The 24271-nt window shown below is 52.5% G+C and overlaps 1 protein-coding gene across 1 annotated transcript; it reads left to right on the top strand.

Annotated features, from left to right (window-relative positions):
* The first annotated feature begins 4974 nt into the window (after positions 1-4974).
* SPINK4 (serine peptidase inhibitor, Kazal type 4) lies at positions 4975-18791 on the top strand. Its single transcript, XM_030566373.1, has 4 exons — positions 4975-5290; positions 16227-16261; positions 16797-16909; positions 18606-18791. The coding sequence occupies exons 1-4, from the start codon at positions 5209-5211 to the stop codon at positions 18649-18651; spliced, it is 276 nt and encodes a 91-aa protein (XP_030422233.1). The 5' UTR covers positions 4975-5208; the 3' UTR covers positions 18652-18791.
* The last annotated feature ends 5480 nt before the right edge of the window (positions 18792-24271 follow it).

The raw sequence follows: 24271 nt of genomic DNA, 5'->3' as shown, positions 1-24271 counted from the left end.
GAGCTGTGCAGAAAGAGGGCTGCCACTGGAAAGCTCACTAAAGCTCAGCTGATGGCCCAGCTGGAGGAGGAGGATCGCTGGGAGGAGCTGATCCCTGCCTCAGAGGGAAGCATCCCGGCAGATGCAGCGCTGGCACTGGTGTCTGTCCCGGCTGGGAGGGGTCAGACTGCAGCTGAGAACACTCCGAGGCCCCTCCTATGGCTAGGGGAGGGGCTGGAAGCAGCCTCCAATGAACCCTGGGGGCACCGTGACCCCCCACGGCCAGCAGGGGATCCTCACGGCGGAGCTCCCCATCGCTGGAATGGGAGAGGGATATGAAACTGAAAGAGCTGGAGCTGGAGGATCGGGAGAAACAGCTGTAGCCTGAACTGAAGTTGGTGAGGCTGAGGAGCAGCGAGCCCCCGGATGCAGTGAGTGAGGGGGAACCTAGGACTGCACGGAGCTTTGATAAGGGCATCCTGTCCCAGTTTAAGGAAGGGGAGGACGTAGATGAATTCCTGACTGCATTTGAGAAGGCCTGTGGGCTGCACAGGATTGACCCTGCAGACAGGCTCTGGTTTCTCACCCCTTACTGGACCCCAAAGCCATGGGGATGCACAGCCAAATGGAAAGGGTGGAGGCAGGGGACTATGAACTGTGCCAAAAGGCCCAGCTACACAAGTTTGGGATGACTCCCGAGGTGTACCAGAAAAAGTTCCAGAGTCAGCGTAAAACCCCTGAGGACACATCTGGAACTGATTCTCCGAATGGAAGGATATGTCCACAAGTGGGCAGATGGGGGGCCCCGGACTAAGGTGACATGGTTAAACTGATCGTACTGGAGCACCTGTATGAACACTGTGCATCCGACTTGAGGATATGGTTGGGGGAGAAAAGCCAGTTTGTGGACAGCTGGTCAGGGGGTGGAACGGAGGAATCCCAGAAGAATAAGCCCAACATGGTGCAGAGAGTCACCCTGAGACCCCCCAAAGGGGGAATGTGGAGAACTCCCTCAAGGGGAACAACTGGTATCAGAACAAAATGACCAGCTTGAGGGGACCAACGGAATGTGAATTGTTATTACTGTGACCAGAGAGGCCACATACGGACCGAGTGCCCAAGCTCAAGGACAGACTACGCAAATTGAACCATGACAGGGTTAACTGGATAGGGATTCAGCCGGAGGAGGGGCAGGCTTCCCAGGCAGGGGGGGTCTGGCAGCATACCACCTGCTAGGAGGGAGGAGTTTCCCAGACCAGCTCCTCTGCGGGGCTGGATGCTCCAGACCCAAGGTTCTCAGTTTACCGGGTGGGCGCAGGGTGGTCCCTGTGGAGCAAGTGCCTTGTTCCCCTGGAGGTGGATGGGAGGAAGGTCAATGGATACTGGGACATGGGCGCTGAGGTGACACTGGCATGGCCTGAGGTAGTGGCCCCAGATCAGGTGGCTCCTGATACCTACCTGACCGTGACGGGTGTGGGTGTGACCCCATTCAAGGTGCCTGTGGTGAGGGTACATCTGAAATGGGGGACCAAGAAGGGCCCCAAGGATGTGGGGGTGCACCATCATTTGCCCACAGAGGTGTTGGGGGGGACTTAGAGAATTGGCCAAGCAACCCCCAGAACGCCCTACTCCTGACCCTGAGCTGGCGAGGGGCACTATGCCCTAACATTGGGTAGGATATCTCACCGGACCCGCAGGACCCTACCCTGGTGGGGAGGGAGTGCCCCAGGACAAGGGAGGGGTGGTGGCTTCAGACCCAGCCGGTGACAGGGAGCAGGTGCCCATTCCTTCCCCAGCCGCTGAGTTCCAGGCCAAGTTGCAAAAAGATCCCTCCCTGCAGAAGCTAAGGGACCTGGCTGACCTCAGTGTGGCACAGGCTCTGGGGAAGGGTTGCCAGGAGAGGTTCCTGTGGGAGGAGGGGTTCCTGTACCAAGAATAGGCTCCCCCAAGGGAAGTGGAGTCATGGGGAAGCAGGAGGCAGCTGGTGGTCCCCCAGAAGTTTCGCCACAAGCTACTGTACCTGCCCCATGACATCCCTCTTGCAGGGCACCAGGGAATCCGGCACACCAGGCAGAGGCTGCTACAGAACCTTTACTGGCCTGGGGTCTTTACCCATGTCCGACAGTACTGCCAATCCTGTGACCCCTACCAGAGGGTGGGGAAGGCCTGGGACAAGGGGAAAGCAGATTTGAGACCTTTGCCCATCATAGAGGAACCTTTTCAGATGATGGCTGTGGACATAGTGGGACCTCTCAGAAAGACAAGCCGGTTGACAACATTACCCCAACGCAGTGGCCTTGTCTTCTATCGAAGCAGACTCCCTGGGGAATGCGCTGCTGACCATTTTCAGCCGAGTAGGGTTCCCTAAGGAAGTCTTGACAGACCAGGGATCCAACATCATGTCGTCCCTGCTCCAGTGCTTGTGGGAGAAATGTGGGGTCTGGTACAACTGGGCCTCAGCGTATCACTCCAGTCCAACGGGCTGGTGGAAAGGTTCAGTGGAGCTCTGGGGATGATGCTGAAAACCTTTATGAACCAGCACCCGCAGGACTGGGACAAGTACTTACCTCACCTGCAGTTCATGTACAGGGAAGTGCCCCAGGAAGCTACCGGGTTTTCGCCTTTTGAACTGTTATATGGAAGGATAAGGGGGGCCCTTGACCTGATGAGAGACGAATGAGAGGGGAAGGCCACTCCCAATGGAGAATCAGTGGTGGAATATGTCTTGGCCTTCTGAGAGACTTGGTGAGCTCATGGGCCTGGCCAGGGAGAATCTAGCCAGAGCCCAGAGGAAACAGAAGGTTTGGTATGACTGCACAGTGTGGGCCTGTGCCTACACCATCAGGGATCAGGTGATGGTTTTCATCCTTGTGAGAAAAAACAAAGTACAAGCTCCCTGGGAAGGACCTTTCAAGGTTGTCAAGCAACTAAATGAGGTAAACTATGTGACGGAGCTGTCTAACCTGGCACACCACCGCCGGGTGTACCATGTGAATATGATGAAGCCATATTATGATGGGGGGGAATGTGGAGTTGGCCGTGTGTGGAGTGGACATTGGGAGGAGCAGGAAGATGACCTTTTAGTAGATCTATTCCCTGAGACAAGAGCTGGCTCCTCCCTAGAAACAATTCCTTTCCCTGATCAGCTGACCCCTGCCCAGCAAGCTGAGATCAGAGGAGTGCTGCATCTGTACCGACAGCTGATTTCCAACCAAACTGGACTCATTAATCTAACTGTCCACTGGGTGGAGACAGGATCACATCCTCCTGTAAGATGCTCACCCTTCTGAGTCACAGGGAAAACTGCTTAGGACCTGGAAAGAGAGGTCAGGGACATGCTGGCATTGGAAGTGATCCAGCCGTCTTCCAGCCCTTGGGCCTCACTGGTGGTGCTGGTCCCCAAAAAGGACAGGTTGATCTGATACTGTGTGGACTATCAGAAGCTTAATGCCATAACCGTGTGTGATGCCTACCCCATGCCCAGGCCTGACGAGCTCCTAGACACGCTGGGAGGCACTCGGTACCTTACCACCATGGATCTTACAAAGGGCTATTGGCAAGTGCCAGGCTGAAATCTGCCTTTATCACCCCTCTGGGGCTCTATGAGTTACTGACCCTGCCTTTTGGCCTGCCACTTTCCAGCACCTGGTGGATTAGCTACTGAGGGGGATGGAGAGTTTTGCTGTCGCATACATTGATGACATCTGTGTCTTTAGCCAGACCTGGGAGGACCATGTGTCTCAGTTTAAGCAAGTGCTGGACCGACTCCAGGGGGCTGAGCTGACTATAAAAGCTGAGAAGTGCAAGGTGGGGACGGCTGAAGGATTTTACCTTGGCCATTGGATGGGGAATGGCTGCCTAAAGCCAGAATTAGCCAAGGTGGAGGCGATGAGAGACTGGCCCGCTCCCCAAACCAAAAAGCAGGTCCAGGCCTTTATTGGGATGGCGGGGTACTATTGAAGATTCATGCCCTACTTTCCATCACTGGACTATGCAGGAAGGGGAAGCCAGACAAGGTGGTCTGGACCAAGGAGTGTCAGGAGGCTCTCCGGGCGCTGAAGGAGGCTCTGGTCAGTGGCCCAGTTCTGGCAAACCCAGACTTTGACAAGCCCTTTATGGTGTTCACCAACACCTCAGACATGGGACTGGGGATGGTGTTGCAGGTTGATGAAAAGGGGGAGAAACACCCCATCATGTACTTGAGCAAGAAGTTGTTAGCTTGGGAGCAAAACATTGTGGCCATAAAGAAGGCATGATATGGGTACTTAAACTACTGCCATTTCTATTTGAGTGACACTTCATTGGGTACACTGACCACTCTCCCCTGCCCTGGCTACACCAGCTGAAAGGAGCCAACGCCAAGCTCCTGAGGTGGAGCCTGCTCCTGCAGGATTATGATATGGAGGTGGTCCATGGGAAGGGGAGTGTCTGGAGAGGGGAGGCCGAACTTCCCCAGGTCACTGGTCAGAGTGACCCCGCTCAGTTCAGTCTTGAAGTGGGGAGAGATGTGATGGAATAGGGAGTAGGGGGTATTAACTGGTAATGCTGCATGAGAGTTTTACTAGTTTACTGTCTGCATTAATACTGATGGTGCTGGGAAATAAGGGTCTGACTTCACTGAGGGATGATACCTGACAGCCAGCATCTAAAGGATGGTGGCTGCCCTTCGTAACCTGAGCCCAGGAGGGGGCTGGGGCCAGGTGACACCTCCTGCCCAGGAAACTGGACAAAGCCTGGAGGAGGGGCTGGAGGAGGCAGCAGGAAGGGGTTTCAGTTTGGAGCTGGCTGGGGAGACGGGGTGGAGGGAGGCCCAGAACTTGGGTCTGGGCTCCCACCCCCCAAGATGGACCTAATTGAAGGGGTCCTGTTTTCTGCACTTACAAGCTCTGTTTTAGACTTTGTTTCTGTCGTCTAATAAACCTTCTGTTTTACCGGCTGGCTGAGAGTCATGGTAAATCACAGGAAGTGGGGGTGCAGGGCCCTGACTCCCCCACACTCCGTGACAGTAGGTACTCCACCTTTCTGAGAGGCAGTAGCTGTGTCAACTACCACGACCCTTGGTAAATCGTTCCAGTGGTTGATTACACACTGTTAAAAATGTACACTTCCTGGGCACAGCTGAGGAGTCAGCACTGAGTTTAAATAAACACTGGACACATGGCTTTTCCCAGCTCCCCAGAGATAAGCACAAGGCCTTCCCTATAACAGGAGCTGTAAGTAGATCAGAGTATGCACAGCTGTGCTGGAATCACCATGACTGTCCGAATGCTGGGGGCCCTCACGGCTTTGTTCCTTCTCCTTGCTCAGTGTGGTAAGTCTGTTTCTGGTGTGGTGGACCACAGCCTGTAGGGGTGGAGCTTGGGCAGGGCCTGGGGGGGAGGAGGCTGAGTGGGGATGAGCCTTGAGGTGGAACAGGAGGCAGGGCCCCAGTCCAGGGTCTGAGTCCCCCACCCCCCCGGGAGCTTCTGGCACTCATGCCGAGCCTCCACAAATGCAGGAATCACATGCCCATGTGGACCTTCCTGAAAGATTTGCATGTCGACAAGACTGGTCATTATGAACGGGCTAAGTGGGACATACCATGCTCAAGGGCTAGGCGGACAGTCTCAGGAGGTCATACTGTGCACAGAGGGGCCCTGTGGAGGGGCTGAGGAGGATGTACCAGCTTGGAAAAGAGACAACTAAAGGGGATATGATGGAGGTCTATAAAATCATGACTGGTGTGGAGAAAGTAGATAAGGAAGTGTTATTTACTCCTTCTCATAATACAAGAACTAGGGGTCACCCAATGAAACTAATAGGCAGCAGGTTTAAAACAAACAAAAAGAAGCATTTCTTCACACATCACACAGTCAACCTGTGGAACTCCTTGCCAGATGATGTTGTGAAGGTCAAAACTATAATGGAGTACAAAAAAGAACTAGATACATTCATGGAGAATGGGTTCATCAATGGCTATTATCCAGAATGGGCAGGGATGATGTCCCCAGCCTCTGTTTGCCAGAAGCTGGGACTGAGTGACAGGGGATGGATCACTTTGATGGTTATCTGTTCTGTTCATTCCCTCTGGGACACCTGGCATTGGCCACTGTCGGCAGACAGGACACTGGGCTAGGTGGACCTTTTGTCTGACCCAGTGTGGCCATTCTTATGTTTTTATCCTGCACAGGGGCCATATGGATGGCCTGAGGGGGACATATCATGCACAAGGGCTGTGCGGATGGGCTCCGTGGGATGAGCTGTGCCCTATGGCAATGAGAGATGCCTAGTGGGGCACACTGCACAGGGGCCATGTGGACAGGTTCGGTGGGCCGTACCCTGCTCGGAAGCTGTACTTTGTGCACTGTAGGGTGACCCCAGGGTTGCTCCGAGCAGGTCAGGCTTCTGCATCAGATGTAGTCTGACTGCAGAGTGTACTTTTCAGAGAGGTACACCCGACGTGTGCACTGTAAGATCCTTTAGTACTGAGGGGATCTGAAATAAGGTACTGTACAGATTAGCATTCCATTACTTCTCCCCTCTAAGTTCTACTTTTCTACTGACTTCAGTATTGACACTGTCTCCGCTGTCTTTGTAGAGCAGTAGGTAGCAGTCTAAGTGTCTCTGGAAGGATTGTCCTGGTTTTTAAATTACATAATCCAAATGCATAATAGCTTGGTCATTTGGCTGTCATTTGTTGCAACGACTGTCTGTAGTCGGTCTAGAATCCTTAAGTCCTGGTCCTTCTCTTCTTCTGCATCCACCTGTAGAGTTTGCTCTGATTGTTCTTTCTGAGGAACAAACTATAGATGTCAACAGTTTCTGTGGACCTCTCGATTGTTGGTCTCAATCACATACTATCTGGGCACTGACTTATTTTTCTTCACCACTTCCTTTTTCTCCACCATATAAATTTGTAGCGAATTCGGTCACCAGGTTCTAGACCCAGCAGCTCTTTTGCTGAGCGACATCTGTTGTAAAAGTGTTCGTAAGTTCTACTAGCCTTTTTATCCAATATGGCTACTGTCTTCATGGTTGGCCACATTGGAGATACAGTTCCAGCTTTGGAAAGGAATCTATTTCTGAGCTGTATTCTCACCCGGAGTTGTGCTGCACTATATCCAGTAGCTGCTATTGGTGTTGATCTTCAACTCAGAAGAGCAAGGAATAGATCTTCCTGCTGTAGGATTTTCTTGGCTGTCTATACAGCTCTCTCAGCCTCTCCATTCACTTGTGGGTAATGTGAGCTGATAGTAATAGGATCAAACTTGTATTTCATTCAGAAGGACTTAAATTCTGCTGCAGTGAATTGTGGTCCATTGTCTGTCACTAGTTGTTCTGGAATACTGCCATGAGTAAAAGTGCACTTCACGCAGACACTGACTTTTGTTTTTGCTGGTTGGTGCTTTTGAAGAGGTGTGTGTGTGTGTGTGTGTGTGTTTGAGAGGAGGCTATTTTCAGCATATTTATACACTTCTTTCATATTCTAGTTATTGAATGTGTCTATCATTGCTATTTTACCAATGTAATCATTATTAAAATAGTAATGAATTGCATAATTACATTATAATGAATTACAGTATATTAAAAACATTGTACTCACCTACAAGCTGTCTTCACTAATGTCCCAGTTTAAAGCCATTACGTCTCACAGAGGCTTTCTGGATGAAACTGCCAGCAACACTGGGCTTGTCGGTGCTCAGTACCAGGTTTACAATGGCACCAATGGTCTGTGGGGCCAGGCCAACACCCAGAAGGTTCCCCAGTGCCTGGACCATGGCCCTGCCTCCTGCTCCATGCCCAAGGCTCTGCCCAAGGCTCACTCCTCTCCGCCCCCTCTCCCCTGCTTTCTCCTCTCTTTCTCCCCTCCCCTGCATGTGAGCAGCAGGCAGGGCCTTGGGGGGGAAGAGGCCGAGCAGGGCACAGGGCCTCAGCATGGGGCATGGGCAGGGCTTCGGGGGGGAGAGTCCAAGTAGGGGTGGGGCCTTGGGAGTGGCACACTGGGTGGGGCCTTAGGGGGAAGAGGCTGAGCAGGGGCAGGGCCTTGAGGTGGAGCAGGGGTGGGTTCATGGCCTGGGAGCTGGGGCCCACAAAAATGAATCCGGCCCTGTGGGTGCTAAGCACCCCCTATTTTTTTTTTCAGTGGGTGTCTGAGTCCTGGAGCACCCACAGAGTTGGTGCCTATGGCATTTCAGTTTCTCAATAACACCATGAATGTTGTATCTTTCGAGTACCTTATTTCTATGTACCTGGACAAATATTCCCCACCAAGCAGGCAATGATGTCCTCTGAATTCACATAAGTCTGTAGCTAGTCTGGTAGGGGTATTTGTATACTGTCTGGTTCAGAATTGTCTCTTAACTTGATTTGTACTGGATCTCTTCTCAAAAGTCAATGACATCAAATCCCCAGTCAAATTCTTCCAGTTTTCTCACTAGGTCTGTCATGGCTCCCATGCTGCGACTGAGAAAGTTGTTGGTCTTTGATCCTTTGATCACATGCAAGCTGAATCACAGCTTGTGTCTTTGTAAGTTGTTTCTGTGGTGAATTGGCCCCTGCCATTCAGCACAGCGCAGGGCTATTCAGAGCTGTGTGAGGTGACCTCTGCTCCGGGAGGGGTTGCAGGTGATTGTAAATCCCTTCTGAGAGGACTGTGACCTCTGCTCCTGAATCAGTTTTAAAGTCAGTAGTCTTGCCATGAATACTCAATTTGACTGGCCAGACAGGTTCTGTGTTGTCACAAGTGATAGATCCCAGAAACAATGAATCTCTATTGTCCATAACTCCCTGAGTGCTTTGGTGCAGCAAAGAACTGCAAAATGTCCATATTTTGTGCATGTATCTCACCATGTGCCTCTGGCTGCACATGCACCATCTCCTCAGATACGACTTTTCCGCACCTTGTGCATGTAGGCTGGGATTTGTCCCTCCATGCCTGAGAGTTTTGTCTCCTGGCCTCAGAGTATTGTGATAATGACTTTTAACACTCAAGTAGCTATTTACAGCTTCTAAACTAGTTTCAGGATATCGCATTCCTGGGTGCAATCCAGTCTAGTGAGGGGTTGTCACCACCTGCCCTGTCATCGTGGGTTCCTTACAATGCTTTTCTGTTGTAGCTCCCAACCTGGGCTGCTCACAAATACCCAAACACCCTGCAGGCCACACCTGAGTGTCTGTGTATGGCTGCAGCCTGCAAGCCACACATCAATCACACTCTGGTTTCCACCAGCCTGGGTTTCCACTTGAAGGGTGACCCCAACACACTCCCAGTCCCAGACTTTCTCCCAAAACGTGGGTTCTGCACTGTCTGGCCCTCTCCTAGACAGTTCAAATATTAGAGGTCCGTTGTCCCTAGAAGGAGTCAATGTACAATGGCTTGCTACTTTAATTGGAGTTACCAAACAATTCAGTTTAACCACAATACTGTTTTAGTTTTGATTAAGACTAAAACAAGTTTATTTAACTACTAAGAGATTTGAAGTGAGTACAAGTGTAAGGTATTAAAGTTAGAAATGAGAAACAAAGATAAAATGCTTCTAGTGCTAAAACTTAACAAACTAGACTTGGTTCAAAGTAAAATTCTTACCACAAGTTCCCAGCAACAGGGCTGGCCAAATTCTCAAGTGAGGATCTGCCCCCAAAGGGCTGGTTCCTTTGTTGTCTTAGGTGAGAGAGCAAGAGAGAGAGAGAGAGACCCTGAGGAGTTTTTTGCCCATCCCTTTTATAATCCGTTCACCCTTTGAAAGGCTTTTCATGAGGGTCACCCCTAGATCAAGTTCCTTCCTGCTGTGAGCATGGAGATAAGGAGTCTCAAGGTAAAAGAGGTTCCATTTTGTTTGCTGAAATGCAGATCAATCAGTTCCTACTCCCCTTAACTGCCAAAGAACGGCCATGTGACTGGGGATGGCCTATCAACTTTGACATCTGGCTAGAGGCGTCAGCTTGTCCTTTGTCTTTGAGAAACTGGTTTGTTTACCCCCTCCCCAGACTTGTCTGGTAAACACACTTCAGACATGATTTCAGCTTATGGTCATAACTTTACACATAATGTTGCTGCACAAATTTCGTCATGGTATTATTGATCAGTGAGTTGTTAAGCATATTGTGTACAAAGATTATTACAATGGTGTGTAGCCTGTGAATACAGGGTTGCATTCGGTCACACAGGTTTTTCTGCCCTTTATTCTGCTGTATGACTAGTTCAAACTGCTTTGCTATCTGTATAGCTGTGGCTAGGGTTAAATCTGTCTTCAGTTGTAGCTGCTAACCCAATAATCAGCCCGTCTCTGATATTTTCACATTTTGCAGTTCCAAAATAAGTTTTCAGTCAATGCATGCAGAGCTCTTATAAAACATTCAACGTTTCCCCTTGTTCTTGAATTCTCTGGTGGAAAAATGTGGAATGTGGAGTGAGAGTAACTTGGCACTTGACACAAAGGAATAGGCAGGGACGGGGACAAGGAGCATCACACTAATGTGGCAGCAGAGGGTGCTGTGGAGCCATTTGGATTTCTCCTGGAGCTAAAGTTTGTAAAACCGCTATTAGCAGAGAGGGAGGGGAAGGGCCAGGGAGTGGGCCCTGAAACTTGTCCACTGAATTGTCCCCTGAAACCTGTGATTTGCAGGGCCTACTGTAGGATGTATGGTAGGTCTTGAGCCCCATATGCAAGGGGAGTTTGAGTCTTCTATGCCACTTGCCACGTGTGGCACAACAGGATTGCAGGAGTGTGAGGCAGGTGTCATGCCACTGAACTTAGCAGTAACTCAGTGTAGAACTGGGGTAATGTGGGGAATCAGGCCTGGAATACTGTTTGTCAGCTCCTAGTTGGGCTGTTTCTGTTGCTTAAGAACATAAGATACTGGGTCCATCTAGGCATTGTGTGAAGAAATACTTCCCTCTGTTTAAACCTGCTGCCTATTCATTTTATCTGGTGATTCCTAGTTCTTGTGTTATGTGAAGGGGTAAATAACACCTCCCTGTTCCCTTTCTCCACACCAGTCATTATTCTATTGACTTTTATCATACCCTCCACCCCAAGTCATCTCTGTTCTAAGTTGAACAGCCCCAGTCTTTTTAACCTCTCCTCCTACAGAAGCTGTTCCATGCCCTTAATAATTTTTGTTGCCACTCTCTGTACTTTTTTCAATTTTAATACATCTTTTTTGAGATGAGGTGACCAGACAGCACACAGTATTCAAGATGTGGGTGTACCAGGGATTTATGAAGTAGCATTGTGAGATTTAACGTCTCATTATCTATCCCTTTCCTAATAGTTCTGAACATTGTTAGCTGTTCTGACTCCCACTGCACACTGAGCAGATGTTTTCAATGCAGGGCTGTGAAGGTGCCCAGCACCTTTGAGACCAGGGAGGGAGACCCAGCACCAGCCTCAAGTCACTGGGCTCGCAGCCTAGCACAGAAGAGCAATTGCTGGTGGGGAAGATTCTGCTGAGAGCGGGTTTAAGGAGAGATCTAATGGCAAAGCGAGAGTGGGCCCAGGAATGGGAAGTCCTTACCTTTGTTTACTGGCTAGTTAGAACAAAGGTTAAAAAATGCAAATGGCTATGTCTTCCCTTGGGCCTCATATCTGTGCAGCTATTATTTGGCTCTGTGGTGGCCGTTATTATGTTAATCTAAGGAATGATTTGTGTATTATTTGAATCATACAATCATAGACTTTAAGGTCAGAAGGGACCATTATGATCACCTAGTTTGACCTCCTGCACAACGCAGGCCACAGAATCTCACCCACCCCTCCTATAATAAACCCCTAACCTGTGTCTGAGCTACTGAAGTCCTCAAATTGTGGTTTAAAGACTTCAAGATGCAGAGAATCCTCCAACAAGTGACCCGTGCCCCACGCTGCAGAGCAAGGTGAAAAACCTCCAGGGCCTCTGCCAATCTGCCCTGTAGGAAAATTCTTTCCCGACTCCGAATATGGCGATCAGCTAAACCCTGAGCATGTGGGCAAGACTCACCAGCCAGGATCCAGGAAAGAATTCTCTGTAGTAACTCAGATCCCATCCCATCCAACATCCTATCACAGACCATTGGGCATATTTACCGCTAGTAGTCAAAGACCAATCTCATCATACCATCTCCTCTATAAACTTATCAAGCTTAGTCCTGAAGCCAGATACATCTCTTGCCTCCACTACTCCCCTTGCAAGGCTGTTCCAGAACTTCACTCTTCTGATGGTTAGAAACCTTTGTCTAATTTCAAATCTAAACCTCCTCATGGCCAGTTTATATCCCATGATGCCAGTGGTGCCCATGATGTGCTTGGCGCTTTCCAAACCCACTGGCTCTGAAGAGCTCACAGTCTATGGGCAGGCAGGCAGGGAGGCCAAGGTTACAAGACAGGGAACAGCAGTCGGCAGTGTAGGTACAAGCCTGCTGCACCTTCGTGGGAGCGCCAGCAGGAAGGCTGTGGGATGGAGTCTGAGCCATGAGCTGATCCAGAACCAAACTGGAACCGGAGAATCCGTCCAAACCAGTATTTTTCTCCATGATCTGGACCCGAACCTGACCCATACTTTCGTCCTGCCTCCTGAACTGGAATGGAACTGAAACAAGTTAGGGTTACTGGTTAAAACAAAGGTTCAGCATTTTTTAGGCTCAGTATTTTTAAAAACTACAGTGATGTTATTCGCCTTATAAAACCAGCCAACAGAATAACAAATGGGCCTGGGATTGCTACCAGACAGGCCCAGCCCGGCCTAGTGAGACAATTCTGAGGACGGGGGAGGCCAGCTTAGAAGAGTAAGAGGGAAGGGAAGTTTGGGAACCACCTGCATGAGGTACCACATGGGGCAGCAGGGGCCCCAGAGACAGAGGGACCATCTCAGAGGCTCTCCCCAGGGAGAGAAGAGGGGGGCTGCTCCCTGACCCCTTCAAGCCCAAGAACAGAGCTGAAGGCTGCCCAGCCCTTCTCCCTTTAGCCCCCTGCCCCTAACCCTTTGGCAACTCCTCCCTCCAAATGGCTCACACGAGGCAGAGCCATGTTCCAAACCCACTCCCCACTGGAGTGAGCTGGGGGTCTCTAAAGGTGTGGGACCGGGGCTTGACCCTCCCTGAGGGGCGGAGGGGAGCCACACCAGCTCGCTACACGCGGTCGGGCCAGGCAGGTCCTGGGGCAGCAAACACGAAGGTCCAAAGTTCCAGCCCCGGGTTGGGGGCCGAACTACAATACAGAGTCAATGGGGGCCCCGGCCTAAGGCTGGGCGGGGCACCAAACGCAGAGTCACCAAGCTCAGACCCTTTTGGTTCAGGGCAGAGCAAACAAACAATCTAGAAGCCCAGGCCCTTGGGCAGGGCGGGGCAACAAGCAGTTTAGGGCTCAGGCCCTTCAGCAGAGGCTGAGCAAACAAACGGTCTGTTAGCATGGCCTCCTCAGGCCAGGGGGAGGGGGAACCTGCCACCCTTGAGAGGGTGGCAGGGGGGACGCAGGCCCTCCCGCCCCACTGCGTCCCAGCCAGGGCCCTAGTAGCGGCTGTCACTGCTGACGGTCAGTGGGGATCCGGGCCGAAACACACTGACATGGGTTCAGGTTTGTCTGCAGCCTGACTGGGGTCGGCTGCCCCCAGGCTACTTCCAATTTCCCCCTCCGGGCCTACCTGGTCCATGGCGTCAGCCCCCGGGAAGTCCAGCAGCATGGGCTCCTCGCGGCCAGGGCGGGGTGGCAGGTCCGGCAGCTCCTCCGGGAAATCCGGCCAGGCTGGCTCAGGGGGTTCCTCGGGGTAACAGCAGGGACGGGGAAGCTCCGGCGGCACCTCCCAGTAGCAGGCGCAGGGAGGTTCAGGGGGTTCCTCGGGGTAACAGCAGGGACGGGGAAGCTCCGGCGGCACCTCCCAGTAGCGGACGTGGGAGGCTCCGGCGGCTCCTCCCAGTAGCGGGCGCGGGGAGGCTCCGGCGGCTCCTCCCGGTAGCGGACGTGGGGAGGCTCCGGCGGCTCCTCCCAGTAGCGGGCGCGGGGAGGCTCCGGCGGCTCCTCCCAGTAGCAGGCGCGGGGAAGCTCCTGCGGCTCCTCTAGGTACCGAGCGCGGGGAAGCTCCGGCGGCTCCTCCCGGTATCGGACGCGGGGAAGCTCCGGCGGCTCCTCCCGGTAGCGGGCGCAGGGAAGCTCCGGCGGCTCCTCCCGGTAGCGGGCGCTGGGAAGCTCCGGTGGCTCCTCCCAGTAGCGGACGTGGGGAGGCTCCGGCGGCTCCTCCCAGTAGCCGACGCGGGGAGGCTCCGACGGTTCCTCCCGGTAGCGGACGCGGGGAAGCTCCGGCAGCTCCTCCCAGTAGCGGGCGCGGGGAGGCTCCGGCAGCTCCTCCCAGTAGCGGGCGCGGGGAGGCTCCGGCGGCTCCTCCCAGTAGCGGGCGCAGGGAGGCTCCGGCGGCTCCTCCCAGTAGCGGGCGCGGGGAGGCTCCGGCAGCTCCTCCCGGTACCGAGCGCGGGGAGGCTCCAGCCAGTCAGGGCAACTGCCCTGGGTCCTAGCGGCTTCCCAGTCATGAGCTCCCTGCGGCAGGTCTGCTCCCAGCAGTGGCTGGGCCCCGACTGAGCTCTGACAGCCGGCTTTTGTGCTTCCGGGTTCCGCCTGACCCTCTGAGGGGCGGGCTCACTGCTCCTTAGCCCCGCCCACTCAGGCATCCAGTGGGGCGCGCCCTCTCCTGGGCAGGAAGGGAGCCACACTGACTCGCTACAAGGTCCCAGTCCCAACCCCCTCCCACCTGCCCAGTGCACTGCCTGATCCCCACCCCACCCCGAGCAGGTCTTTCTCTTCCCCCACCTGGCTCGCGATGGCAGGCTCAGATTAGAGCAAAGCTCAATGGATAGCGATCAATGGCTCCATGTCTAGTTGTCAGCCAGTATCAAGCGGAGTGCCCCAGGGGTCAGCCCTGGGGCCGGTTTTGTTCAACATCTTTATTAATGATTTGGATGATGGGTTTAATTGCACCGTCAGCAAGTTTGCGGATGACACTAAAATTGGGGGAGAAGTAGATGTGCTGGAGGGTAGGGATAGGGTCCATAGTGACCTAGAGAAAGTAGAGGATTGGGCCAAAAGAAATCTGATGAGGTTTGCAAAGAACAAGTGCAGAGTCCTACACTTAGGAAGGAAGAATCCCATGCACTGCTACAGGCTGGGGACTGACTGGCTAAGCAGCAGTTCTAGAGAAAAGGACCTAGGGATTAAAGTGGATGAGAAGCTGGATATGAGTCAGCAATGTGCCCTTGTTGCCAAGAAGGCCAATGGCATATTGGGCTGTATTAGTAGGAGCATTACCAGCAGATCGAGGAAAGTGATTATTCCCCTCTATTCAGCACTGGTGAGGCCACACCTGGAGTATTGTGTCCAGTTTTGGTCCCCCAACTACAGAAACAATGTGGACAAATTGGAGATAGTCCAGTGGAGGGCAACAATAATGATCAGGGGGTTGGGGCACATGACTTACGAGGAGAGGCTGAGGGAATTGGGCTTACTTAGTCTGCAGAAGAGAAGAGTAAGGGGGGATTTGATAGAAGGGGGGCTCCAAAACGGATGGAGCTCGGCTGTTCTCAGTGGTGGCAGATGACAGAACAAGGAGCAATGGCCTCAAGTTACAGTGTGGGAGGTTTAGGTTGGATATTAGGAAACACTATTTCACTAGGAGGGTGGTGAAGCACTAGAATGGGGGTTTCCTAGGGAGGTGGTAGAATCTCCATCCTTAGAGGTTTTTAAGGCCCAGCTTGATGAAGCCCTGGCTGGGATGATTTAGTTGGGAATTGGTCCTACTTTGAGAAGGGGGTTGGACTAGATACCTCCTGAGGGCCCTTCCAGCCCTGGTAGTCTATGATTCTGTCTGGGAGGCAGCAGTGTATTCTTCTGCTGCAGTGACAGCTCTCCACCCTGGGGGGCGCTGCTGGCCCTGCCCTATGGCCTTGGTGAGCAGAGCACTGAGCAGCAGAGAGAGAGAATGTAGGGTCGGGGGAGGGGAGCGGGAATGAATTTACTTCTCCTAAGATTGAAAGTTGATTGGAACCAGTAACCGAAGGGTTAATTGTTGTGTGTGGCTTGGAGCAGAACCGAACCCGAACACGTGGAACGTGGCTGAGGCGGGCGGGCTCACTGAGTTGAGGCTCATGCTCGGCTCTGAGGCATGGCTAGCTTCCCCCTCCCTCAGCCCCCTAGCAGGGCTATCTCCCCAGTGCCTGGCCTGCCACTGACCTCAGAGCGAGACCGGCCTGTCCATTACACTGGTGTCACTCCTGCTCTTGGGTTTCATGGGGTTCCTTTCCCTTTCAGGGGCAGGGGCTCAGGAAGGAGGGGTTCCAAGAGTGGTGAGTAGGATCCTGCTGTTCTCTTCTGCCTTGTTCATGTATGGGCCAAGCTCTAGCCAATGCAGGACATTGGGAAGAGAGAGTGCACAGGGGCCCTCTGTAACTGGGGCAGTGGGGAAAACAAAGGCTGCTAGCGCTGCCAGCCCTAGAGGACCTCCTTATTACTGTGGGCAAAGCTGAAAGCACAAGAAGACACAAGCGAGAGGGTTCAGGAAGGGAGGAGGGTTCCCTGTCCAGGCTGCCCCATCGATTCAGCTTATACAGCCCCTGCCCTGCCACCACCATTCACTTTTCCCACTGCAGACACAGTTCGTGCTGCCCACCCCCCAATTAGTTCCAGGTCCATGCTGATGCAGGACCCCCTGCCAGAGCTCAGTCACTCGGCCATCCCAGGGAATCCCCACAGGGATCGAGAATAATTCTACCCCACATCCCTGGCACAGTGGAAGTTGTCACCGGCACAGGGGCTCCCTGGTTGCTGCAACAGTAACACTGCAGGAATTAGATCACTGTTGTTCGGCTTCTGTCTTTCCAGCCGGCATGTGAGCACGCTGCCCTGGCACCAGCGTGCCCCTTGAATTACAGCCCTGTCTGTGGGACTGATGGCAAGAGCTACAGCAACGAGTGCATGCTCTGCGAGAGCCGAAGGTAAGGTCGCCCTGGCTATGGCTCACCCACCGCTGAGTGCTGAGAGTGCTTTGCCTAGGGTAACAGCGCAGAGCAGGGAGGGGAAGGAGGCAGGGTTCTCGGGCTGTCCCAGCCCAACCTAAAGGCAAACAGTGATGTTCCCGAGTGGCTCCTGAGTCGGGGACCTCTCTGGCACATAGGCAGTTTCATCTCTTGGTGGTAGATTGTGACTCAGGTAAAAACCCCTCTTTGTACCCTGAATCCAGGCTGCCGGTTCCCAGGGCTGCCCAGAGGATTCAGGGGGCCTGGGGTCTTCGGTGGTGGGGAGCCCCCCACTGCTGAATTGCCGCCGAAGACCTGGCACTTCGGCGGCGAGTCCCAGAGTGGAAGGACCCCCCTGTCACCGAATTGCCACAGAAGACCCGGAGCGGAAGAAGCTCTTGGGGCCCAGGCCCCGTGAGAGTTTTCCAGGGCCCCTGGAGCAAGTGAAGGACCCCGCTCCAGGGGCCTCAAGAAACTCTCGTGGGGGCCTGGGGCAAATTGCCCAACTTGCCCCCCCCCGGGCAGTCCTGCCGGGTCCAGCCACATAGGATCCAGTGGGGCTACTCCCTCCCTTTCTCCCCCACCGGGGAAGTGGCTCCAGCCGCCCTCTCTCACTTGTCCAAGTATCTGAGCTAGGCCAGCAGTGAGGGGTTAATCACTTTCTGCAGGTAACGGGAGCATCAGCGGGGAGTCTGGGTCCGAGCAGCTCCTGGGGCAGGGCAGTTGGCATGCTGCCTCTCACTCCGGGCCATGCCCAGAATCATTCTAGCCCCTTTTGGGTAGTGTTCTAGCCCATTGCAATGACACACCGAGAGCTGATGTAATGCTGCGCATGTGAGGAAGCAACAACATAACAAAACACACTGACTCTGTGAGTTAATCCAGGGCTCTTGCTGAATCCAGCCAGATCAGATGGGCTGGACTCTAGAAAATCAGAATGGCCCCAAAATGAGAAAGAAGGAGGAGACTTCTCAACTGACCCCAATTGCATTGTACTTTTCTTACTGAATTAAGGAAAAACTCTTGGGCTGGATTTTTAAACAAATTAGCAAAATACACAAGATGCCTTGCCCTTTGCAGTTACCACAATCGGATGCCTTGTCAGTCAGACATTGGCTCACAGTTAGAGAGGTTGCACCTCGTCTGCCTGATAGTGACTGTTCACCAGGAGGGAAATTGTGCTTTCTGAAATGGTCAAGTTGCCAGAATGTTTTCAGAGCGGAGTGAGTCCCACTGCAGTTTCCTTGTATTTTCCACTCCAATATTTTACTATGGTCTCACTGGGCAAAATTCTGCCCTGCTTTACATTCCATGGAAGCCAATAGCAAACAGACTTGGCTTCACCAGTTTTGAACAGGATGTCAGCAATTTGACTGATTTTTATGTAATTAAACACACAAAAAGCACCATTATATGCTTAATTTGTACATTAAATTAGCAGCATTAACTTCAAATTGGATAATTGTACATACAAATAACCAATTATGCGTATAACTGGCTACTATGCTAATTCTGTATGCAGTTTAGATGTGTAATAATGCACACATTTTGAATGGAAAATTGAACACTGTTTTTAGAAAATCAACCATTTTTCTATTTGGCTAGACAAAAATCCTAAATGTCACCTAAGGAATAATTTCTAAAACTCTTATTTTCTTTTTTTCTGGTATTCTAGAATAACCAAGCAAGATATCCAGATTGTGAAGAATGAAATATGTTAATATTTGGAGCCCTCCAGGACACATTATGAACCACAAGAAAGCTCTGTAATCGATGCTCTACTCTCTAAGTTGATTCAAAAGAACAAATAATGATCATTTCAGTTTGTTATTCTGAATAATAAAATTAGTATAGGAAGCATTCACAAGAAGCATTTTTATTTAATTTTAAGTACTGAGAAGACACACATGATCTCCCCAAGAACAGGGTGATCAGATAGAAAGTGTGAAAAATTGGGATGGGGATGGGGTGGGGTGGGGAGGTAATAGGAGCCCATATTTTAAAAAGCCCAATATATCGGGACTGTCCCTATAAAATCGGGACATCTGGTCACCCTACTCAAGAAGAACAATTAAAGTAAGTTCTTGTCTCGGATTCATGGTGTGGATCTCTTACCCATCATATGAATTGTTCCCATGTTCTGTTGCTAAGAGGGCCACATGTGGAACTAGCACAGACTATAGAAGGCTTTGAGATCCAAGCATGGATGGCACTATAGAAATGCCAGTTCTTGTCCCATGGAATGCAGTATAGTTCTGCAGTGTGTCGAAGAGAGAGGAATGCCAGTAAGAGTGTGAAAGGAGAATTTGGCCTTAAGTGAGCTTTTTTCCTTTTGCTAGGGGCCATCCCCCATTGGTGCAAATTATATATAGTAACCAGGGCAGGCTCCAGGGGCTTTGCCGCCCCAAGCAGCTCCCCCCTTAAAAGCCGCAATCACGATCAGCGGCATTTCAGCGGGAGATCCTTTGCTCCAACCGAGAATGAGGGACCCTCCGCTGAACTGCTGCCGAATAGCTGGACCTGCCTCCCCTCTCCTGAGTGGTCGCCCCAAGCACCTGCTTGCTAAGCTGGTGCCTGGAGCCGGCCCTGATAGTAACAATACTTTGTAGGTAATTAAGCACCTTTCAGCCAAGGCTGTCCAACTGCTTTACAAACATCAATCGACCCCTACGACACCCCAAGAGGTAAGGATCACCATTTGACAGCTGGTGACAAGGAGAGGGCAATTGACAAGTGCCAAGTAGCACATCAAGTCAGAGGGAGAGCCAGGAACAAAGGCCAGAACCCCCTGATTCCCTGTCCTCTGCTCAAAGCACGAGGGAACACCGCATTCCCAAAGTGAAACGGCTCCCCCCCAGCAGCTTGAGCACTGAAGTGTTCCTGCAATCGCTCTCGCTTGCTGCTGAGAGGTTGCAGAATAAAATGATAAATTTACAATGGAGATGGACCCAAGCATCAAATTTCACCTTGAGTCAGCATTGAGATTTGCATGTTTCTGGGTATAGGGGGTTTGAATTTGGGGCTTTGGCTGTGGCCCGTCTTTAACTGAACACCACTCAGAATGAAAACACACACAGTCTCCCTCCTGAACCTACTGGTCCATTCCACTTTCTGCATCACTTTCCCCCCTCCCTCCCAATTGCTGGCACTGGGCCCTCAGTCTGTACACAGAGCAAAATAAACCCATATCACGAGGCTGTGATGTTATTCTAAACTGCTATGTGGCTGTCACTGCACCAGAGACCTGGCCCAGAGCTCCCTGAAACCAGTGGAAAGGCTCGCATTGCCTTCCATGGGGTTTGCACCAGGGAAAGGTCAGAAAGCAGCAGTAGGGCAGTGGTGTGTTATTTATTGTCTATATTACCTGAGCGCCTAGGAGCCCCACTCCTGGAGCAGCGCAGAGCATTGTGCCAGGTGCTGAACAAAGACAGGCTCTGCCTCAAAGAGCTGACAGTGTATGAATGAGACAAGGCAATGGATGCCTACAGCCAGCCCAGTGGGGAGCACAAGGAATGACGGAGCCAGCAGTGGCCAGTATGATGGGCTGTGGTAGCAGCCGTGCGGCAAGCAGCCTGGGACTGCTAAGCCTATAGTTAGACCTGAATGTGTGCTGCTGGTGTAAACTGTGGATTCAGGTTCCTGGGTAAACGCCTTTGCCCTGCCTGTAGCCCAGCTCCCTCGGCAGGGCTGGCGCGCTGCCTGCTGGGCTGGTGCCTGGAGCCGGCCCTGCCTGTAACCCAGCTCCCTCGGCAGGGCCAGCGTGAAGCCTGCTGGGCTGGTGCCTGGAGCTGGCCCTGCCTGTAACCCAGCTCCCTCGGCAGGGCCAGCGTGAAGCCTGCTGGGCTGGTGCCTGGAGCCAACCCTGCCTGAGGCACAGCTCCCTCGGCAGGGCCGGAGTGAAGCCTGCTGGGCTGGTGCCTGGAGCCAGCCCTGCCTGCGGCACAGCTCCCTCGGCAGGGCCGGAGTGAAGCCTGCTGGGCTGGTGCCTGGAGCCGGCCCTGCCTGCGGCACAGCTCCCTCGGCAGGGCCGGAGTGAAGCCTGCTGGGCTGGTGCCTGGAGCCAGCCCTGCCTGTGGCACAGCTCCCTCGGCAGGGCCGGAGTGAAGCCTGCTGGGCTGGTGCCTGGAGCCGGCCCTGCCTGCGGCACTGCTCTGTCGGCAGGGCCAGTGTGCTGGCTGTAGGGAGGTGTTGGACAGGCTGGAAGCTTTTCTTTCAGGGGATATTATCGCTTTGAAATCACAAGGGGTGACGCCAGCCCCCTCAGTTAGCCCCTGGCCTGCAAGGGACTGTCCCAGCCAAAAGCAACTGGGGCAGCAGAGAGGGAGGAGGAGGGCTGATGCGTGCTCTTGGAGACTGCCAGGAAGACCCCATGTTGCATCTGCTGACAAATCCCTTCCCTAAGGCTGGGGGAGTCGGGCCTACAGTCAGGGGGAAGGGGGGACTTCTTCCCACAGGCTCTGATGGTCTGCTGGGTGAGGGCGGAGAGGGAATTCCACTCGCCTTGACTCTGTGCGGGGAACAACCACTGCCCCAGTGTGCAGGGGAGAGGGAGATCAAGACTCTGGCCCCTGGCTCTAGAGATTAGGCCACCAGAGTCCCCAAGCCCTGACCTCGGAGTGGTGGGGCGGAGAAAAGAATTTGGCTATGGGGGAGGTTTGAAGACACCCCCTGGCCTGACCCTTTTGCTGTTGAAAGCCGTGCACAGCTGAGCACTGCTTCACAGGGAGGCAGCCCTGCCTTAGCTGTCCCTTTGGGCAGCCAACCCTGGGGGTGAGGAGCGGGACACTGCACATACCCTACAGCTAGATGGGAGTGGGAGGATCAGATCTCAAGTTTACACCCACAAGTTCTGGGGTCCCAAGGGGCAGGTGAGAGCATAACGCTGACGGACCCCGGTCACTGGCAGGGGGGATTGAACCCGGGGTCTCTGGAGCTTAGTCCATGAGCCTCTGCAGCACGAGGTGAGCACCAGCCCCTCAGCTCTGAAGAGAGAAATGACGGGGGATGGTTGTCAGGTGACGCTGTGTGGCTGACGACTGCATGCTGGCTCGCTGGCAGAGTGCTTGTTTTACACACAGGTGAAATACGAGCTAATGGCAGAGATGCCATTCAGGGACTAAACCTAGCCAGGCAATAGGCCATGGGGTCCCGAAGGGTGCCTACCCAGCACCAACTGACACCGATTTCTGTGTGCCAGACATGGCACTTTACTGCACCAGCCAGGACAAACCTCACTGAATTCAGGTCAAACTGATTGAATTAAGTTAAAGTAGCTTAGGCGTTCAGTGTAGTCAAAATGTGAATGGTTGTGTGCTGGTGTGGGATCATATGGACCATCTGTGTGTGGGGGGGGGTGGGAACATGGCCAGCGTAACCTTTGGGAAGAGCTATGAGCCGCAAGGACCAGCTGAACCACTGTGAAGGTTTAAAGTTCAGCGAGTGTCCCAGGATGTGGCTAGGGGAAGTGTGTGCAAATGTAACTCCTCCAGGTATCTAAGAATGCAGCCTTCTGCTGCTTCGCTCCGAGGACAGGCCCTTTTGTCTTCTGATCACCTGTTCCATGAGGACAGAGCAGTGGCCCTGGTGGTATAAAGAAGTGACTCTGATTTATAGGGTATGTGTTCTGAGCCAAGGCAGTTATGAACTTGTAACCCAGGAGATCCCTGGGTGGGGTTTGAAGGCCTTTCCCTGGGAAGGGCACTTGCTGGAGTTGGGGTGATCATTGGTGAATGCATTAGCAGGTGTGTAAGTTCTTTTATTGTGTGTAATATGATTTTCCTAGAATGCTTTCACCCTACGACTAAATGTGCTTGTTGAGGCAGAGCTGTGTGGTGCCTTAGCACTGTGGCAGGTACGCGGGGGAGGAGCAAAGTGGGCCAGCTTAGGCCATCTGACTTGTTGGTCACTCACAGTGCAGGCAGGGAGCTGTGCAGCCTGGAAATACCCTGGTCAGGAGGGAGACAGACAGATCTCCACCCAAGAGAGAACGGCTGAGAAGCCTGATGTCTAGTGTAGGTGCCCTTGCCAGACTGTAGGGGGGAATATAGGTGCAGTTGCCTGAACTGTGACAATTTATACCTTGAGCTGGCAAAGCAGGGCTAGATTAAGGCAATTTGGGCCCTAGGCACCATGCCAGTGTCTTTCCTGCCCCCCCATCACCCAGGATCTATCTCTTTAACTCTACTCCACACCTAGTGCTAGTGTAGAGGAAGGAGATAAGGAAGTGTTGTTTACTTCTTCTCATAAACACAAGAACTAGGGGTCACCCAATGACATTAACAGGCAGCAGGTTTAAAATAAATGAAAGGAAGTTCTTCTTCACGCAGTGCACAGTTACCCTGTGGAACTCCTTGCCAGAGGATGTTGTGATGGCCAAGACCATAACAGGGTTCACAAAAGAACTAGATAAGTTCATGGAGGATAGGTCCACCAGCGGCTATTGGCCAGAATGGGCAGGGATGGTGTCCCTAGCTTCTGTTTGCCAGAAGCTGGGAATGGGCAACAGGGGATGGACCACTTGATGATTCTCTGTTCTGTTCATTCCCTCTGGGGCACCTGGCACTGGCCACTGTCAGAAGACAGGACACTGGGCTAGATGGACCTTTGGTCTGACCCAGTAGGGCCGTTCTTATGTCCTACCCCCACACCATATCCTCCTTCATGTGAGGGTGTCATTCCCGCCCAGAGAGACAGAGGCAGTGGCACGGGGCCTCCTTCTCACCCCAGTGTGGCAGCAGGGCTACCCCAGTAGTTACCCTATGTGACGTTATTGATATAATCTGGGACCATATAGAACATGGTTGCAACCAAGGTCCCATAGTGGCACCAAATCTTATGTAAAGGGGGTCATATAAGGTGTCTAAGACCAGGTTATGGGTTGCTGGTTATGATTATGCTGTCTGTATGCATGTGTCATTTTGTAGTTGAAGTTATGAATATTGGCTTTATACTGTCTGTGTTTCAAACTTAGGCTGTGCTTCTGGGAGACATCCCAGACAAGTTGGTGTTAGCTCTGCCTAGCCTGCTTGATGGCCTATTAAGGATCATCAGCTATACAACTGACCCATTGAGAGAAGGCAGATACGCCTTGTAACTCAGCAAAGTGCAGGAGCTTGTCCATGTGACTCCAGACTCCATTTTGCTGCAATTTTCCACAGTAAGGACAAAGAGGTTCTTATACCTGGAAAAGCCTATAAAAGGCTGATGCCTCATCTCTATGTTGTCTTCAATCCTGCTTCTTACCTCTGGAGGGACTTTGCTACAAACTGAAGCTCTGAACAAAGGACTGAATGACCCATCCCAGAGTGGGATGTACTCCAGATACTTGATTTGAACCTGCAG

This window comes from Gopherus evgoodei, chromosome 6 (genome assembly GCF_007399415.2).
Source record: "Gopherus evgoodei ecotype Sinaloan lineage chromosome 6, rGopEvg1_v1.p, whole genome shotgun sequence".
Taxonomy (NCBI): Eukaryota; Metazoa; Chordata; order Testudines; family Testudinidae; genus Gopherus; species Gopherus evgoodei.
Note: the sequence above shows the minus strand (reverse complement) of the source record. Positions and strands in the feature narration are given on the sequence as shown.

What these genes read in the sequence shown, in the direction of transcription:
- SPINK4 (XM_030566373.1), top strand. Translation starts at nt 5,209, where the DNA reads ATGCACAGCTGTGCTGGAATCACCATGACTGTCCGAATGCTGGGGGCC. An exon ending in AAGGAGGGGTTCCAAGAGTG is followed by an intron (nt 16,262 to 16,796) that starts GTGAGTAGGATC and finishes CTGTCTTTCCAG; the next exon opens with CCGGCATGTGAGCACGCTGC. An exon ending in ATGCTCTGCGAGAGCCGAAG is followed by an intron (nt 16,910 to 18,605) that starts GTAAGGTCGCCC and finishes CTGGTATTCTAG; the next exon opens with AATAACCAAGCAAGATATCC.